Genomic DNA, 17,613 nt, shown 5'->3' with positions numbered 1-17,613 from the left:
GGGTAAGTCAGGCATCAGGCGGGGTGGTATCAGAGAGGATCATGGGAGAGCCGAGTTGTAGCTCCTGCTGCAGCGACTCCAGGTCCGCTGGCGTCATGTGGTGAACCTCGCTCCAATCAGATAAGAGGGAGGCCGAGAGGGGGGCTGAGTCGAAGCTGATGAAGACAAAATGAACGATGAAAGGATGTTTTACTGTCCCGAAGCATGTCAAATCCAGTCCATTTGGTAGTATTTTAAGAAAAGCTGGTAGAAATTTAACCCAGATGCTCAAACATTAAATATAGTTTCATATTAAATGCCTGAATAGTTTCGGGAAATCCCTGTAGTGGCGCTGGTAATGACATCCAAGCCGACAAGCCCTTATTAGCCAAAAGAGTAACTGGAAGTAGATTAAAAAAACTGGTTGTTCACACATGATGCCCAACTTCCATTCCCGAACTCTGCACCTTTAGTGTGTTTTAACAGCTGTCTAAAATACATGAGTAAAAGAAAATGATGTAACCTATATGCCATGTCCTTTAACAGTCACCAGAAAGAATAGGGTCAGTCACTGACTGAAATCCTACAAAATCTAGACTCTAAACTGGACTGATGCACCCAGATAGCTCATGTATGTTATGTGCTCAACCAGACTCAAAGAGGCCAGGGTGGCTGCAAAACTTTCAAGCATCTGTCTTTTTTCTTTTTGCATTTTTATTTAAAAACATAACAATTTATTACTAAGAAACAGACCTTTTTGCCAACTTGGAGTCATGCAAAGCAGTTCCAGACTGCTGGTTTTCTCTTGTAAAAATTGTGATTTTAGAACTGCAGCATCTCACAACTAAAAAATGATGTCTGCCCAATGAATTTGGCTGTACGTGCATGTACGATGATCTCTCTAAGAGAAAGTTAGAATATCTTCAACATCTTCTTTCACAGCCCACAGCATTGTGGCACTGAACGTACTGTGCTGAATAACTCAATTACCCTCTGTGCATGAACACTGGGCTAAGGAAGGTGGCCCATTTAAGCTGCCAGCTCAAACTCTTGCCATAGCTCAAATTAACTGCACATAAACACACAGAGTCAGTTACAAAGTGCATCAAATGTCTTACTAAGATACTCCCGTTAGCATTTCTTTCAATTTTCATTATTTTGTAGCTTCTTATAAAGAGATGGGTATTAATTTGTTTTACTTTGGCCCTTAAGTGAATGTTACTGGTGCTCAGATATTATTGGATATCATTAAATGCAGAGATACTTTGATAAGACTGTAGAGAATGGTTATATAACACAATCTTGATTTAACACAACAGAATATTGGCTTATATTTTGTGTCAATGTTGTTTGTTAGTTTTCCCCTCCCAATACTTTTATTAAATAGATAATATAGATAATAATGAATGGTGTACATATGAAGTTATAGTACCCCCCCAAAAATAAAATAAATAATTGCATTGCAAATAATATGGTGGGTTAGACTCTGGCAGAAAACATTTTTCTTTCTTTCCCATACAAACGGTCGTAGACCTCACCTGTCCCGGTCACAGTGTTGCAGGTCTGTCAGAGATTGGTTGAGAAGGTCATCCAGATCAAAGCCCACACCGTACCCTGCCCCGCTGCCCTTAGGGGTGACTGAGAACACAGGAGGTAAGACATCCTCTACCTGACAGAGGAAAAGTGAAAAAAACATTGGGTCAGCTGAACTTTGAATTTTTTAAGTCAGTTCAAGGCCAATAGAAGGTTGTGACTTTTAAACATGGTATGTGGACATGAAAATAATATTTTTTGAAGGCAGTGACGGTGCTATGTATAAATGTGCGACTGCCTGAGAATAAAAAAACAAATCACAATGCACACCTGGGACTTTGAGAGCTGAAGTGTCACCATATGGATGTCAGGGGCAATGGAGGGTCCTTGTTGCCCAGTATCTGTGAATCCAAGGCTGGGATGAGGCTGAGAGGGAACCCCCAAGGACCCACAGAGAGGGTTTGTGGTCTGTGCTGCTGTTTTCTCACCTCCAGAGGGACAAAGCTTCTCCATCGGTCCTGTACTGGCAGGCAAAGAGTTGAGATTATTTTGAGCTCTGAGATCCACACTGCCATTGGTCTCTCTGGTGATCAGTGTTTGAGCTTTGGACAAAAAACTCTCCAGCGGGAGCAGCTGAGACTGCGTCTGAGGGTCAGGTTGTGTTTGACTTTGAGGTTGGAGCTGGGGCTGAAGAAAGCTTGACGGTAGCGTCTGTGATGTCCTGTTTGGTAGTTGTTGTGGCCTCGTCTCTAACTGCTGGCCGCTCCAGTTCCCCAAACAGGTGAACCCACTTTGCCCATTGCTCTCAGCATGAGGTTTAAGTATGTTGTTTTTAACAAATCCACTTGTGATGGTCATTATGTCCATCCCTCCACTTACAGCAACTACAAAATCTGCAGGGGACTTTGCCTGGCTCATGGAGAAAGATAATGCTGGATTTTGGGTGCTAGGAGGCGGAAACAAGCTGGGCTGGTTTGGTTTTACTTGAGAAACTAACTGCTCATGAGACTGAATCTTCCTCAGTTCCTTGTCTGTTTTATTGTTCAGTGCTCCTTGAGTGTTATCACTGATAACAAAACCTCTGTGAGAGTTGAGGTTACAATCCTTGTTCTTTGATCCATCATTATTGGTGGTCTGAGATTTCTCATTGCAGCTGTCCATCATCTTTGTCCAGCGCTGCAACAGGCTTTTGTCGTCATCACTCAGCAAAACCCCACCCAGCGAATCTCCTTGTTTTCCCTCTCTTCTTTCCTTTTCCTTCATTTTTCTCTCCCTCTCCCTTGCTCTTTCCTGCCTCTTTCTTCTTTTCTCCTCTCTTTCTCGTTGACGCTCCTGGGCTGTGACAGGCCGACGCGACTCTGGAACAGAAGACAGCGAGGACGACGCACCACCTCCTGTACCAATGTCACTACCCAGAGCTAAAACACCACCATCTGCAATGAAGACAGCAAGTTAGTTCATTGCTGGTTCACAGGATGACATGTCAGTAAAACACCTACATATGGAAAATAATTAACTTACCACTCTTGGTTTTTTGTCTGAAAGATTTCATTAAAGCTGCTTTAAGGGCAGCTTTAGTATCTTCTGAAATGGCGCCTTCTTTTCTGGTTCCCTCTGCTACACACGGAGGAGGCCTCACATTCTTGGATAGTGACTCTGAAAGGGACTGAGAAAGTGAATGGGCCTGTGCCGCAGAGAGAGAAAGGGAAGGCACAGTGGTGGGTAAGGGTGTCATAGTCTGTGCTGGTGTAGCAGGGATGGAGGGGGGAGCCTGGGCTATGGGCTTGGCCTGGGTATTCTGAGCCTGTAGAGTCTGAGTGCTCGTTAGAGGCTCCTGTGCCTCCCTGTCTCTCATTGTTTCTAATGGAGCCTCCTGACTAGATACTGGTGTTGTTAAATCTATTGTCTCTGGCTGACCGCTGTCAGAGTTGGCACTGGGCATGTCTACATCAAGTGGACCACTTTCACTTTTACTAAGGAGTGGCAAATTATGGTTCACATGTGGTGGAGCAACTTCTAAAAGGTCTGTAGGCTTATTAAAGGTCTTCATATGGTTTGTAAAGGGATGGTTCGCTTCTGCTGGTGGGTGTTCTTGTTGCTGTTGAGACTTCACTTCTCTCATTTGCTGTTGTGTTTGTGGGTGCTGGGCCATGGGAATCAACAATGATTTAGTCAGGTTGACAGTTGCAGGCTGAACATTACGCTGGTTACTGTTTTGTGCTGTAGCTCCACTGTTCACCCTGGGCAGAGGTCTGAATTGCAGTCTTTGACGAGTGATTTGTTTCTTTCTATGAAAGTCCTGAATTTCCATCAGAATTGCTTCTTTAATTTGTTCCTTATTCATTGGAAACTTGTCAAACTCAAAGTCAAACGCTGGCACACAAATTGGCTCATCATCTGGGTCGTGATACTTGGCCAGGTAAGGATGCGCCAGTGCTTCCGTCACACAGATTCGTTCCCGAGGATCAAAGCGCAACATGGCACCAAGCAGATCTAAAGCCTCTGGTTCAGCTTGTGGGTACAGTCTGGCTAAAGGCATAGCTATCCGTGATGGAAGGCTCTGAACATAGGAGCGCACCCTGTCAGCCCTAATAGCACCAATTAAACCCTCAGGAGGAGTGCCTAACACGCTCAAAATGAGCTGAAGCTGGTGTACGTAGTGTTTTCCAGGAAAAAGCTGCTTACGTCCCAACATTTCAGCAAAGATGCAGCCCACAGACCACAAATCAATGGCCAAACTATAATGATTAAGAGACAGCAGGAGTTCAGGGGCACGGTACCATCGAGTTGCCACATACTCAGTCATGAAGGAATAAGACTCCTCAGGGTGTGAACTCAGACCCCTTGCCATGCCAAAGTCACCAATTTTTAGCTCACAGTTTTCATTCACCAACAGGTTGGAGGGTTTGAGGTCACGGTGGATGACGTTGGCAGAGTGCACATACTTAAGGCCACGAAGCAGCTGGTACAAAAAATAACGTGTATGCTCTGGGGTTAATGTCTGGGCAGAGTGTATGATCTGATGCAGGTCACTCTCCATCAGGTCCAACACGACATACCTGCACACACAGGAGTGGAGAGGTGAGGTGAGTGAGGCGCACAAACTGCCCACTTGAGTAATTTTGTTTTATTTACATATAAAAAAATATTCAAGACGTTATGTTTAGAGATCAACTTTAGAGTAGCATACTGAAAATAATTAGTGTTCTTATTATGAATGTCCTAAATAAGCATCTTTTGGTCAAATAAATTAACACATTGACTGTATTACGATAACAGAGCAGTAATACATTTAGTATTCAGTTAAAACTACAACATTTACACTTTAAATGGAAAATATAACTAGTCAAAGAATTGAGTATGGACTAAATGTACCTGTTAAATTAAATTTAATCAGTTAATAAAAAGGACAACACAATGAAGTGGCATCTAATTAGTAAATGTGCGAGTAAGATTCCAGATTTTAATGTTTTTCTTATAACTTAGGATTTGCAAATGCAACTTCCTGCTGGGATTAATAAAGTATTTCTTATTTCATTATCTGGCTTGAGGTGTTGGATGTATTATTTTCCATCTAAATTGCAATAAAAATTACAAGTACATACACAGACTTGAAAGCAGAGTGAGGGAGGTTTGGCTGAAGGATGTCCTTGATGGCAATAATGTTGTCATGTTTGAAGTGCTTGAGAATCTTCAGTTCTCTCAATGTGCGTTTGGCATTTGTGACCACTTCAAAAGCATTGGAGATCTTCTTTATTGCCACCTGCTGGCCTGCAGAGAGTAAATGTAGAGCAGAGTTAGAGGGTCAGTCTCAAACTATAATTGATTTCCACATTCAGTCATGACTTGTACAAAGAGTACATTTTCTCTCCTCTCTTTAATACATCAGACCTACCATTGTCCCTTCTTCTGGCAGAGGAAACAACACCATAGGCCCCAGTGCCGATGGTTTCTATGATGTCATACTCATCTCCAACATCGAACTTCACATCTAGAGAGTGTGCTTTAAGCAAAGCTAAGTTTTTTGCCGCTGTGCTGGTGTCTGTGTTGCTGCCTGTTGCCTCAACTTCACGCCGGTTCTGGTTTTCTCTGCTTTTGTCAGTGGACATCCTTTCAGGAGAAGCCACACCTTGGCCATTTTTACCATCTCCATCTTCTTTAGTTGACATTATTCTGTAAAGGTAAAATATCAAATTTAGAGGCATCCAGTGATTTAATCTAACAGGCTGTTCACTGCATTAGATATTACATTGCTGTACTGTTTGTTTGCTAGAACTACAGTTCTAACATCATGTAGAATATCCACACACCATTAACACTGGTCTCATAAAACTTACATAAACAACTTTATCTGTGATGTGTTTATTTCTACAGCTAATATTTGGTCCATTTGAGGGTTTTACATATGTGCTTGACCCGAGAGAAACTAAGCGGTTTCAGCTATACAACATAAACAGAGATGCTGACAAGCATGATCCTAAATGCGGGGCTGTCGAATTTAAAGAAATAGCCGCACAACTCTCCTTTTCTTTTTTTTTTGTAAACAAGTAGAAGCTTAGTTTCTGGATAGATAAGTTAAATTGAAACACAGATGTAAATGGAAAATGTGGCTATATATTAATGTTAACTGACAGATGGGCTCTGAAAATACAGTATTAAAAATGTTTTTTAAATACATTATGAAGACATCAAATATTTAAATTATGTCCTGAAATAACAGTTATTTCACTCGTAATTTTTTTTTCATCATCTGAGAGAAAATAATATATGGTAAATATTAATGAGTGGTGTAGCAGCATTTAGTGAGAACACCAAAACCATTAATGACTAATAGATTACAAACTGGAACAAGGACAGTCTTATATGCTGCTTTGATTGAAGCAATATGGACTTAATTGGTAAACTGAAGAAGAGTTGTGTTGTATTTTAATCTAGCTGTATCAAACAAGTAGCACAGGCCACCTAAATAATTGGAAAATCCATTTGTTCAGTAATCATTTCCAGGAGCCCCAAAGAGCGAGCAACCACATGTTGGGTCAGTCAGTGGTTTTTAAGTTGCACTAGTCACACATGTAAAATATGTTTAACATAGAAGAAAAGAGACAAAGAAACAACAACAACAACAAAATAAAATAAAATAATAATAATACAACTTATAATACCCTTCACTGTAAAGGCAGGCACATCCATTTTGAATGCCGATACACTTGATAATGAACCAAACAACTGAGATAAGGCGAGACCAATTAGCTGTTCAGCAACTTCACGCCGACAGGCCTGAAGTGCACATAACCTGTAGCTTTAAATTAAATGTCTTAAGCAGAATAGTAAGAGGGTGAGCTCACGAGTAGCTGTTGGAGGGGACATGTTTTTGTACTACACAGTCATTATGAGCTAGCTAGATGATAAAGACAAAACCTTACCCACTTCTTAACGCAGGGGCGTATGCTAGTTAACGTTACCTGAAGCTTTGGCTTTTAACAAGCTGTTAAACCACGTATTTTTCAGCTATATAACGAAAATGTACCGTATAAGTACGTGTTCTGAAAAAGCGTAACATACTTTCAACTTATACGGCAACCACAACATCCGTATAAATAATTTTTAATGCCGAACCAGCACGATTATCTCTTGTTTTGTCTGCCGCTTCCTCATAGAGTTCCGTGATTGGGTTTGAGTGCCATATGATGGACCAATTAGATGAGGGGACATAGGAGAGGCTATCCAATAGGGTTAGAGGACGTGTTGATAGGCGGGACATTAAGGTACACAGCAAGGTCTCTGTGATTTTATTTATTTATTTTTGGGTGGTGACGTCGTTTTAGACAATTTAATTGCTTTAGGAAGGCCCACATTTGGTAAAAAAAAAATTACGTAAAAGTTACTGTTTTTTTTTATTGCAAGATGAAAAGAAACCCACAAAAGAGGTTTAAAGTTAGAAAAGTGATATAGTATTTTCCACATAAAGCACTGTAGCATAAAGAAAATTACGTTAAAGTGTTAAAGTCTTTGAATGCTTCATTTTAAGCTGTGAATTGGGGAATCGTGGAAGTGCCTTAAAAACGCCCACATTAGTTGATACTGTTTTCTGTTGGTGCACATCCTTAAAACAATGACAGTAGCACAAAAGTAAATACCATAAATTAATAGTATAAAAATTCTCCTCTAATATAAATGAGCTATAACCTTTTTCAACTGGATTTCAATGCCACAACAGTTCCAGTATAAAGGCTCGTTAATTCACTTGCTTAACTGGCTGATAGTTACTTTACTAAATTGCTCTCATTAGTTAATTACGCTAATTGATTCATTTCTGAATATAGGATTTGTTCTTAAAATATATATTACTGTTTTTATTTGAGAAAAAGATATTCGTGTGTAATCATAATTCAGTCACATAATATGCTGCTGTAGCGCCCATGAGCTGTGGGGGAGTTGTTCCCGTTCTCCCAAAAGAAAATAGACTGAAGTCCACAGTGTAGACGCCCCTCTGTCTGGCTTAACATCTGGACTCCAGCGTCCAATGAGAACCAGGTACAAAACTCACCCAGACCAATCAGAAATGCCACACTGACTTTCAACACGTCAACTTCAGTGGGAGGACCATTCGATGAGAATCCTAAATAGATTGTGGAAGTTTTAGGATTTTTTTCAGTGCCCAGCGTTGCAAATTTTAGTGTTCACATGGCTGCGACTCAGGGTTTGCCGAGGTGGGAAAGAAAAGTGCGCGTTTTTTTGTGCCTTTTCGGCTTGGTTTTGTCCATCTATGCTCTCCATGTCGAGCTCTCCCGCGAGAGAGATCCAGATTACAGGGCAATGTGCGACCTGGGGGAGTCTGTGAGCTGCTCCAAGGTTTTCACTTCCAGGTATGAGTCCACTCCTCCGTTTGTTTTGGCAGGCCGCACATACCTGCAGAGTCCACAAACCAAAAGAGACACCTGGTGCATATTTTAGTGCAAATCTTTTCTTGCAAACTGATAACTTGGTAGTATATTTTATAGTTTTCCAACCCCCATTTATTGTTGCCACGTGTTACAAATTCCTTTAGAAATACACTCTGTGAGAAAAAGTGTAATCTGATATTTTCTCTGAGATTGCCTCCCCAACCCTGAATGTTGCTTTTTTTCTTGTTGGCAGATGGGGACGAGGTTTTGGTTTGATCCAGTTCTTTGTGGCCAAAGATAGCCCTCTGAACCAGCCCAACAGCGTGCTTGGCATCATATTTTACACACTGCAGCTGGGCCTTGGTTAGTCTGATTTGCCCTTTGAAAGTTACCATGTTTTTTAGACCGTATATCTTCAGTTTTTCATAGTTTGGCTTACATGTCAGCTATTTGAGATTTATATGGTGATGTTTTCATTTTTATTGAGAGTGAAATCTTCCATTTATTCTTAATTTCAGGATTCTCCCTGTCTAAAAAGGCAGCACTGGCTTTGGTCCTTTCTTCCTGGGTGTCCATGGCTGGTTCACTTTATCTTGCATCTATACTCGCCTTTGTTCTGGGAGATTTCTGTATGGTTTGTGTGTCAACATATATTGTCAATTTTGCACTGCTCTACACCAACCTGAAGCGAAGGAGAGCAATCGAAGAAATGAAGGAAAAGACTGGGTAGAAAATGCATCTTGTAAAATTCAACATGTTCTTTTTAGGGTAACCTGGGGCTACACTGGAAATAAAAAGTAAAGACTCTACTAAAGTTTTGTTTAGCTATTTCACAGTAGAAAAAATGTGAGGATCTCAGTTCAGACACTTGGGAAAATAACAGCTAGTTTTCTTTTTTATAATGTGTTTTTATGATACAGATTTCACATTTTTAGTGCTGCCTCTTGTCTGATGTGATTTAATTATGCCATACTAGAAATCCTTTAAGCCAGAGCTGTATTAGAGATGCAATTACTCAGACCTACCAGCAGATGGAGCTAAATGCTCAGTTTTGAGTTCAGTTAAATTCAAACCAGCCTTTCTTGTATGGATTTTAAAGTTTCAGTATTTGCAGTGCTGAATTATTATATTAAAGAATGAGCAAATAATGAGCTTTGCATTTATTCAAATTACACAGTAAATCCACAAATTATTAAACAAAACAGCACAGAAGTTTCCTGTTTTGTCTTATGTGTCACAGTTATAATTAACATTAAATGCATGATGAATCTGTTTGCAGGTTAAGTTTGATGTCTTTTCTAACATTTATAAATGACAGAAAATATATATAGACTTTAAAAAAAGTGGTAATTTTTTACAAATAACAATAGTAACACCTTTTGTACGTCCTCCAGTATAGAGTAAAATAAATCCAAACTCACAAGCTCACTTAATTTTTTTTTCATAAAGTAGCAACTGTTAATCAACCTTTTGTTCAGTAAGACACATGCTACTCTGCATCAGAGACCCTTTCATCATTTATCTAAGTTAAGTTTGGAGTGGAGCCATTACTGCAGCTTTATATACACCTCAATGTAACTACAAAGCAGCAAAAGTACGTAGTTCACAGTCACATAGAGAAGTGTAAACATTTTATAGAATGTAGAAGAAACACCTATAAAATGCATAAGTGTGGACACTCTACACTCTATGGGTAGGCTAGTTCAGTCCTAGAGAATGGCAGTCCTGCATGTTTCTCAGTTTCAACACACCTGAATCAAATGAATGAGTCACTGAGCAGAACTTGATAAGCTTTGAATTTGAATCAAAGGTGTTGTAGGAAGCTGGGAAACACTGAAACCTGCAAGACTGCTGCCCTCTAGGACCAAACTTGCCTACTCCTGTTGTAGTGAACATAAATTATACTTAATACACTTACGTGTGCTATGCGCATTGTCCTGCAGCATCCTGGAGCTGAGAAACTGCACCATGTCCCCGTTTGGGGCATCATGTGATAGTTGTGTTTTGCTTCATGGCACTGCATCACATGCCACCAACTGGATATCAACACAATAAAAGCATTATAGCGATGGACTGGTGACCTGTCCAGGGTGTACCCTGCCTCTCACCTGCTAAAATGCTGGGATAGACTCCAGCTTACACGCAACCCGTAATGGACTAAGTGGTACAGATAATAATGAATGAATAATTTAACTTGTTTTTCTCCCTTACCGGTGCTGGGGGGGGGGGGGGGGGGGGGGCTTGTGAAAGTTGGAGGGCAGGAGGGAGCACAAGCTGAAGGACAGGAAGTGCCACAGGCCTGTTCCAAGACAGCTTCCTCCAGAGGGGAGATCATTAGTTTATATTCTTTAAATCTTTAGATATGTTCTTTTTTATTTTGAGTAGTTTGCTTTATTATTTCTTTTTATTACTTCTTTTGTTTGGGTAATTATTAAATGGTTAGGTTCTGTTTCTTTGTTGTTTTGTTTATTTGTTAGTATTTGCTAACCCCCTCATGTGTTTAGACTGGTCAGATCAGCCAGCACTTTAGTTCCCCGCTTTGTTTCCTGTTTGTTCCTGCAATCTGCAGCTCATCCAGAACGCTGCTGCTAGAGTTTTAACCAGGACTAAGAGATCTGAACACATCACGCCAGTTTTGAAATCTTTATACTGGCTTCCTGTCAGTCACAGAATAGATGTTGAAACCCTTCTGATTGTTTACAAATCCCAGAATGGTTTAGGCCCAGAACCTAGCAGAGCTCTTAGATCCAAAGACTCTGGTCAACTAGTCCAGACCAGAGTCCAGACTAAACATGGAGAAGCAGCATTTAGCTGTTTTGCTGCAAACAAGTGGAACAAACTGCCAGTGGAGATTAAACTTTCCCCAAATGTAGACATTTTTAAATCCAGGTTAAAAACATTTCTTTTCTCATGTGCCTATGCATGAAATCTGCACAGTAACTTTTTAAACTTATCTTGCTTTTAATCATTTTAATGTAATTTATAATTTTATTGTGATTATGTGTTGATGCCTTTTACTATTCTAAATGTCTGTAATGTCTTTGCTTTATGTAAAGCACTTTGAATTGTCCTGTACATGAAATGTGCTATACAAATAAACTGCCTTGTTGTTAGGTCAGTTTGGTTCGTTGTTAGGTTAGTTGGGGTTCTTTTTCGTTACTTTTTATTTAAACAGTTTAAGTCATTTGACCTCTTTTAAGGGCCCTGATATTTTGTTGAACATTTTTTGGGTGAATAAAACTCATTCCTTTTGAAGCCACCAGCGTTCCTCCTTCTTCATCTGCTCAATTCCTCACTCCAGTGTTCCTGTTGCCAAATTAATAATTGCCATATATTACTCAAAGAATAACAACATTTTCAGTCTTAAACAAGTTTTCAATAAAGTCTGGAAGTCTGGGCTTCCCTGCTGCTTCCTCCGCAACCTGACCAAGGAAGTATGGATTAATGAATGGATGTTTATAATCACCTTTCTCTAAACTGGGCTGAACAGTGGAAAGAATATCCCTAATTTGATATGTATGTGGTGTCATGTGATTGAAATTAATCAGCAAATGTGGGCACTCTTCAAACACACATTGTTTCAGTCTTTTTACCTGTGATAAAGAAAAATGCAGCCATAAGTCAGGTCTGTACATAATATCAACCAAAAGTGTATTTAAAAGTCAATTTCTGGTAACTCTGCTACACTTTTAATGCAACACCTCCAACATTGACTAATAATGATGACAGAAAAATGACACTTCTCCATCTGTTTAACCACAAAGTTACTTGAGGAAGTAAACTATCATTTGAATCTGGTGTCAACTGTTTAAAATGATGGCATTCAGCTTGGTGACTAAAAAACATGAGAAAATAGTGTTTTATTGCACAAGAATTTCTGGCATGAATAATCAGAATGACTAATAATGACTATCAGGCTATTGCTTCAGGGTTTGCTGTTCAGGATGGATGGCTCAGTTGCAATGATGATCTTACACACCACCAAACATTTCAAAATACACTATTTGCTGAAACAGTTCCTGCATCATTTTTTACATCACAGTTCATCACTGATAAAGTTCTGCTAATGTCTTGCAAACACATAGTAAGTTTAACCAGGATTACAAACAGTTCTTCCTGTCACATACAAACATACTTTATGTGACCTAACAACAAAAGTTATACAAATATTCAGGAACTAACACTTCATAATCATTTCCTGTAATATACATTTTGAAACAAAGATAAGAGACCTTTTTAAAATGCTGTTAAGTGATTGTAATTTAACATTTCAAAACAACATAACGAGACATTTTTCTGTCTTTGTTTGTAACATGATCAATCTTTCTATCCACTGTCTTACTGTAAATAGAAAATACTTCTGTCTTGTGTAGCCTGTTCCTTTATAATTTGAGTTATTTCTTAATTATTAATTTCTTAAGTGGCACATTATTGGTTACTCATGTTTTTGTGGGTGAACAATTTTTTATTTTTTAAATAAGAAAGAAAATGAGACTCATCATGAGTGGTGGCTTGTCTCGCCTGATAATAGCTGGGATAGGCTGCTATCATATGATAACATCCTGCTACATCATGGAAGCTTGTCAACAAGTATGAGTAACATGGTTTTCAGGTTTTTTTTTTTTTTTTTTTGTTTTGTTTTTTAAATCCCATCCTGTCCAGCATACAACAGTCCACAGTGGGCAAGCGCCCACCCCAATGCAATGTGTGTGTGTGTATAGCAGTGGGAAGGAGCCTCACCTCATTGCCAGGAACAGTCCAAGTGGGCCAGAAGTCATCAAACCCCAGACCCAGTCCTGACGATAGGCCGCCAAGTACATGCACTGATGCACACAAATACCCCCCCAACACACACACACACACACACACACACACACACACACACACACACACACACACACACACACACACACACACACACACACACACACACACACACACACACGCACACACTCACACAAACGCACTATGCTACTCAACACAAAAGCCCATAAACCTAAAAATACACTTTTTCACAGATTCTGGCTCACACACTGAATCACACATACACACCCACTCAAATACTGGATAGCGGCTGGGATGGGCTGTTCAACAAATCACAACATCCTGTTATATCATAGCAACATTATGAAAGCGTGTCAACTAGCATGACTGACAGTCAGGAGGTGTTTTGTCTGTGAAAGATAATTTTATTAATTCATCTTTTAATAATAGGCCAAAATGCAAAACCATGCAGCTTACCCACAACCTATGACATCAAGCATCTTTGTAATATTTCTTAAAGTATCCTTCATGTTACGTTCTAGTATTGCAGATGTGACTGTTCAGGCTTTGAACATTTGTATCGGTGCAACTATTGTTTAAAATAGTGAAAAGGGCAGAATTCATGAAAACAATGTGATGAAGCAGACAATCTTTGTTAAAAATATTTTTAAAAAGGAAATGTTTAATCCAAAAATGTCTCTTAAACTTTCCTTTTCCAGTTGTGTGTTTGTTTCACCAGCTTCCTACAACCTGTCTTGGGCTCCTTGTGCAGCAATGACCCCTAAGTTTTGAACATTTAAAGTAAAATCTTAGGAAAAAGAAATTGTTAAGGAGCTTGGTTGTGAAGTATCTTTTGGGAGGAGCATGCATGGGGCAGGTGACTGGTAAAACCAAATATATAAATAGTGAGACACAAAGGATTCTGCAGTCACACAATGGCTTTGAGGAAAATGATACACCTACTGGTTCTTGTCAGCCTTCTGTCTGCAGGTATGTCACTCTGTAGGTCATGCATGAGATGATAAGATACTTAACTAGTTCATTTCTAAACTAATAGTGTTTGGTAAAACGTCACAAGTTAGCAGCTTTTTTCCCTTAAGGGTTTATAGTCATATTCTATTTAATGAAAAACTATGGTGTTATTTATAGGGCCATCTATTGTAAAAGATTATCACAGTTTTTTGTTCTTCACTCCTCATCCTCATCTTCATCCTACAGTGAAAACCATTTCTATATGACTGTTAATTTATATAATTATCAAAACTTTTTCCAATTATATCATTATATTGTGAAAACAAAACACAAAAGTCTTATCTCACCAAATAAAACCCTGAGGCCTGCACACGATTTGGTTAAAAAATAATGTGTACCAGATTTGTGGAGCATTTTTTGCAAACATCTTACTTAAAAGAATCACACTGATTTATTTGATCTTGTCTCTTTCCCAGAATCTAAAGCACAGCTTGAAGGTAGGTTTATGATTAAATCTCTGCTTTTCATTTAACTAATTTACATGCAGCTGTTTGAAAAAAGGGATTTGTTTACCATACCTTTTTCAAAGTTGTTCAAACTATTTTCTGTTACAGTATGTGGGACCACACTGCTTAACTCCAGAATAGTTGGAGGTGAAGATGCTGCTCTTGGAAGCTGGCCATGGCAGGTCAGTCTTCAGAGATATGACAGCCATTTTTGTGGTGGTTCCCTAATCAGCAAAGAGTGGGTGATGAGCGCTGCTCACTGCCTTTATGGGTAAGAAAGCAGAACTCTGTATATTTGTCTACGGTGGTTATTAGATGCTGGGCTGAACACTGAAATAGATTGCATCCTTGAAATGCTTTGCACACAAATATCAACATATTGCCTGTAACATTTTTTCCTTTAAGTTAAAACCCAAATGTTTGTACTTCCATGGGAAGTCAACAAAATCTTTTCCCAGAAGTTCATTATTATTTCTTCTGTCTTGTCTATGTTGAGGCACCATATCATCAGATGGTGTTGTCCTGGGTGGAGCCACAGTCATGTGCGTACTGGGTAAAAAGTTTAGGACTGAGACAGCAGACCTGTGATTATCCTGTGCTGACTGTTAGCTCTGCAGACACCCTCCCTCCTATTCTTACCACCTGCAGTCTTCCAGTCAGGAACTCCAATATCCAGTTACAGATGGGAGTCAGGATGCTGAGGTCTGCCAGCTTCTCAGTCCCCCTGCCTGGGTGGATGGTATTAAAAGTGGAGCTGTAATCCAGAAGAAGAGTCCTGACATATGTTCCTCTGCTGTCCAGATGTTGCAGAATGTGGTGTAAAGCAATGGCCACCACATCATGTACAGCAAATTGAAGGGAATCAGTTGTGTATGGAACCATGTGGTTGATGTGTATGGAAACCAGTTTTTTAAACACTTCATGGCAACTGGCATGTGTGCCACTGGCCTGAAGTCGTTCAGGGTGGAAGGATTTGTTTTTTGTTTTTGAAACTGGTACATTGATGGAGGATTTAAAAATTCGGGGACTACTGCTTGGCTTAAAGACAGGTTGAAAATGTTTACATACACACCTGTGAGTTGTTCTGCACAGGCTTTCAGGACTCTGAGAAGGACACCGTCTGGGCTCACAGCCTTGTGGGGGTTCACCTGCCTTAGAGCCTTAAGGACTTGTGTGGGTTTCACCTGAAAGGCAGTATCCATGGGGTTGCAGGGGGCTTTTGTAGGGTGTCAATTTTAAATGAAATGCCAAAAAATGTTGCAGAAATAATATTGTATTTTAAAATGAATGAGTTTTGTCTTTTTCCCCCCCAGAGCTACAACAAAAGAGTTGCAAGTTTCTCTCGGTATTCAGAACCTGCAGGGTGAAAATCCCAATGAAGTGTCCAGAGGTGTTGCCACAATCATTACACACCCAGACTATGACAACAGCTTCAACAATGACATTGCTTTACTTCAACTCTCCTCACCTGTTGAGTTCACCGACTACATTAGACCTGTGTGTGTGGCAGCAAGCGGCAGTGTGTTCAACAATGGCACCGAGAGCTGGGTCACTGGCTGGGGTAAAATCAAAGAAGAAGGTGGGTTTTGGTTAAATTCAGCTTTAATGTGTCGTGTTTTTGGTATGTTTTTCTTTGGATTGCCGCTAATGTTGGTCGTTTTGTTCCTTTATTTTTCATCCAAGTGTCGTTACCATCCCCTGAAACTCTTCAGGAGGTGAAGGTGCCAGTTATAGGAAACAGACAGTGTAACTGTCTGTATGGAGTCGGTACAATCACAGACAATATGATCTGTGCTGGTGTTCTGGCAGGAGGCAAAGGCCCATGTTGGGTAGGCTGCTTCGTTCCATTTGTCAGTTTTATGGTATAAACAGTTTCTACATTTCCAGACTGTCCTCTCTTTCATTTCAGGGGGACTCAGGGGGACTGATGATGAGTAAGCAGGGCTCCGTCTGGGTCCAGTCAGGAATTGTTAGTTTTGGTCGTGGCTGTGCTCAGCCCAATCTGCCAGGAGTCTACGCCAGAGTGTCCCGTTATCAGTCCTGGATCAGCTCTCACATTAGCTCTGACAAGCCAGGCTTTGTCCAGTTCGCCTCCAGTGGAGTGGATCCTGATAGCAGCTACACCTGTCCAGATCTGCCATCTACATAGCAAGACCCAGAACTACAAGGGCAACAACTCCTTCAAGAAATCTTTTTAAAATGCAGTAAAATAGAAAATTCTCTAAAGTTATTCACATCTTTCTCTGTCTTTTAACCTCAGTATTTCTGTTCTTGTGATCTGTTAATGAGGTGACTGAAGTAGTTTATCACTACAGGTAAAATTGATTCTGACTCCTAATAAAGACTTTAATGTTCAAGTGATGGAAATCTTCTTTAACTTTAACTTCTTTGAGGAAGGAAATGGAAAATTGCACTTCATTGCATTATTTTCCATGAACTCATTTTCCAGGAAAGTATCTTTCAAAATGTGCTCTGTTGAATCTTTTGAAGTGAAAAAATAACCCTTTATATTTTAATATTTACACATTTTTGTCTTTTTATGGTGCAAGATTATATGACACATGAAATATTTTTCTTGCTATTTTTAACCAAAATCATACCAGAGCAGCTTAACCTTAATGTCCATTTTATTTATATTCAGAACAAATAGCTCAGAATTACATATCACAATTTATTCTTTAAGTATTCCATGTTTAAAATAATAAAATAAAATAAAATAAAATAAAGAATGTTTTGAGCACATAAGCAGCTTCAAGCACATTACATTGCATCGCAGAGGTTTTACATTATAGTTTTAGAGGTGAAAACTACTGTGCAACCTATTAGACAGTATTGTATTTTACACAAATTTATCTATTCTCAGGTAAAATTAAAACAAGATTTTTGAAGAAATTTAAATGCAGGAACCCAAATCAAAATATGGTCCAAGACAAGTTTTATAAAATGAAAAAACATATTTTTACTAAGATCTTTTC

The 17,613-nt window shown here is 39.5% G+C and overlaps 3 protein-coding genes across 5 annotated transcripts; 2 read left to right on the top strand and 1 right to left on the bottom strand.

Moving 5' to 3' along the window:
• Nucleotides 1-7: 7 nt before the first annotated feature.
• Nucleotides 8-7,175, bottom strand: mapk7 (mitogen-activated protein kinase 7). Of its 3 annotated transcripts, none has more exons than XM_041974558.1 (7): nt 6,936-7,175; nt 5,408-5,685; nt 5,118-5,283; nt 3,034-4,571; nt 1,843-2,945; nt 1,518-1,648; nt 8-155 (listed from the first exon to the last, which is right to left on the bottom strand). In XM_041974558.1, exons 2-7 carry the CDS (start codon nt 5,679-5,681, stop codon nt 8-10), a joined length of 3,360 nt encoding a protein of 1,119 aa, XP_041830492.1. In that variant the 5' UTR covers nt 5,682-5,685; nt 6,936-7,175. The 3 variants fall into 3 exon arrangements, with proteins under 3 accessions (XP_041830492.1, XP_041830495.1, XP_041830493.1); XM_041974561.1 differs by having other exon boundaries at nt 6,975-7,175; XM_041974559.1 differs by having other exon boundaries at nt 7,075-7,175.
• A 922-nt stretch (nt 7,176-8,097) lies between these two features.
• vkorc1 (vitamin K epoxide reductase complex, subunit 1) lies at nt 8,098-9,668 on the top strand. The gene is made up of 3 exons (XM_041974579.1): nt 8,098-8,378; nt 8,650-8,759; nt 8,915-9,668. Exons 1-3 carry the CDS (start codon nt 8,197-8,199, stop codon nt 9,124-9,126), a joined length of 504 nt encoding a protein of 167 aa, XP_041830513.1. The 5' UTR covers nt 8,098-8,196; the 3' UTR covers nt 9,127-9,668.
• A 2,794-nt stretch (nt 9,669-12,462) lies between these two features.
• LOC121633013 (testisin-like) lies at nt 12,463-16,917 on the top strand. Its single transcript, XM_041974871.1, has 5 exons — nt 12,463-12,514; nt 14,747-14,909; nt 15,952-16,217; nt 16,322-16,467; nt 16,548-16,917. Exons 1-5 carry the CDS (start codon nt 12,463-12,465, stop codon nt 16,785-16,787), a joined length of 867 nt encoding a protein of 288 aa, XP_041830805.1. The 3' UTR covers nt 16,788-16,917.
• Nucleotides 16,918-17,613: the final 696 nt, after the last annotated feature.

The sequence above is a fragment of the Melanotaenia boesemani genome, chromosome 21, assembly GCF_017639745.1.
Source record: "Melanotaenia boesemani isolate fMelBoe1 chromosome 21, fMelBoe1.pri, whole genome shotgun sequence".
NCBI classification, from domain to species: Eukaryota; Metazoa; Chordata; class Actinopteri; order Atheriniformes; family Melanotaeniidae; genus Melanotaenia; species Melanotaenia boesemani.
This window is presented reverse-complemented; position numbering and strand designations above follow the sequence as displayed.

Excerpts from the sequence above, each read along its gene's own strand:
- mapk7 (XM_041974558.1), bottom strand. The coding sequence starts at position 5,681 with ATGTCAACTAAAGAAGATGGAGATGGTAAAAATGGCCAAGGTGTGGCT. Across the intron at positions 4,572-5,117 it reads CACTCTGCTTTCAAGTCTGT|GTATGTCGTGTTGGACCTGA; the intron begins GTATGTACTTGT and ends CTGTGTGTGCAG. Across the intron at positions 156-1,517 it reads CAACACTGTGACCGGGACAG|CTTCGACTCAGCCCCCCTCT; the intron begins GTGAGGTCTACG and ends TGTCTTCATCAG.
- vkorc1 (XM_041974579.1), top strand. The coding sequence starts at position 8,197 with ATGGCTGCGACTCAGGGTTTGCCGAGGTGGGAAAGAAAAGTGCGCGTT. Across the intron at positions 8,379-8,649 it reads TCCAAGGTTTTCACTTCCAG|ATGGGGACGAGGTTTTGGTT; the intron begins GTATGAGTCCAC and ends TCTTGTTGGCAG. Across the intron at positions 8,760-8,914 it reads CACACTGCAGCTGGGCCTTG|GATTCTCCCTGTCTAAAAAG; the intron begins GTTAGTCTGATT and ends TCTTAATTTCAG.
- LOC121633013 (XM_041974871.1), top strand. The coding sequence starts at position 12,463 with ATGTCTTGCAAACACATAGTAAGTTTAACCAGGATTACAAACAGTTCT. Across the intron at positions 12,515-14,746 it reads GATTACAAACAGTTCTTCCT|TATGTGGGACCACACTGCTT; the intron begins GTCACATACAAA and ends TTTCTGTTACAG. Across the intron at positions 16,218-16,321 it reads GGGTAAAATCAAAGAAGAAG|TGTCGTTACCATCCCCTGAA; the intron begins GTGGGTTTTGGT and ends TTTTCATCCAAG.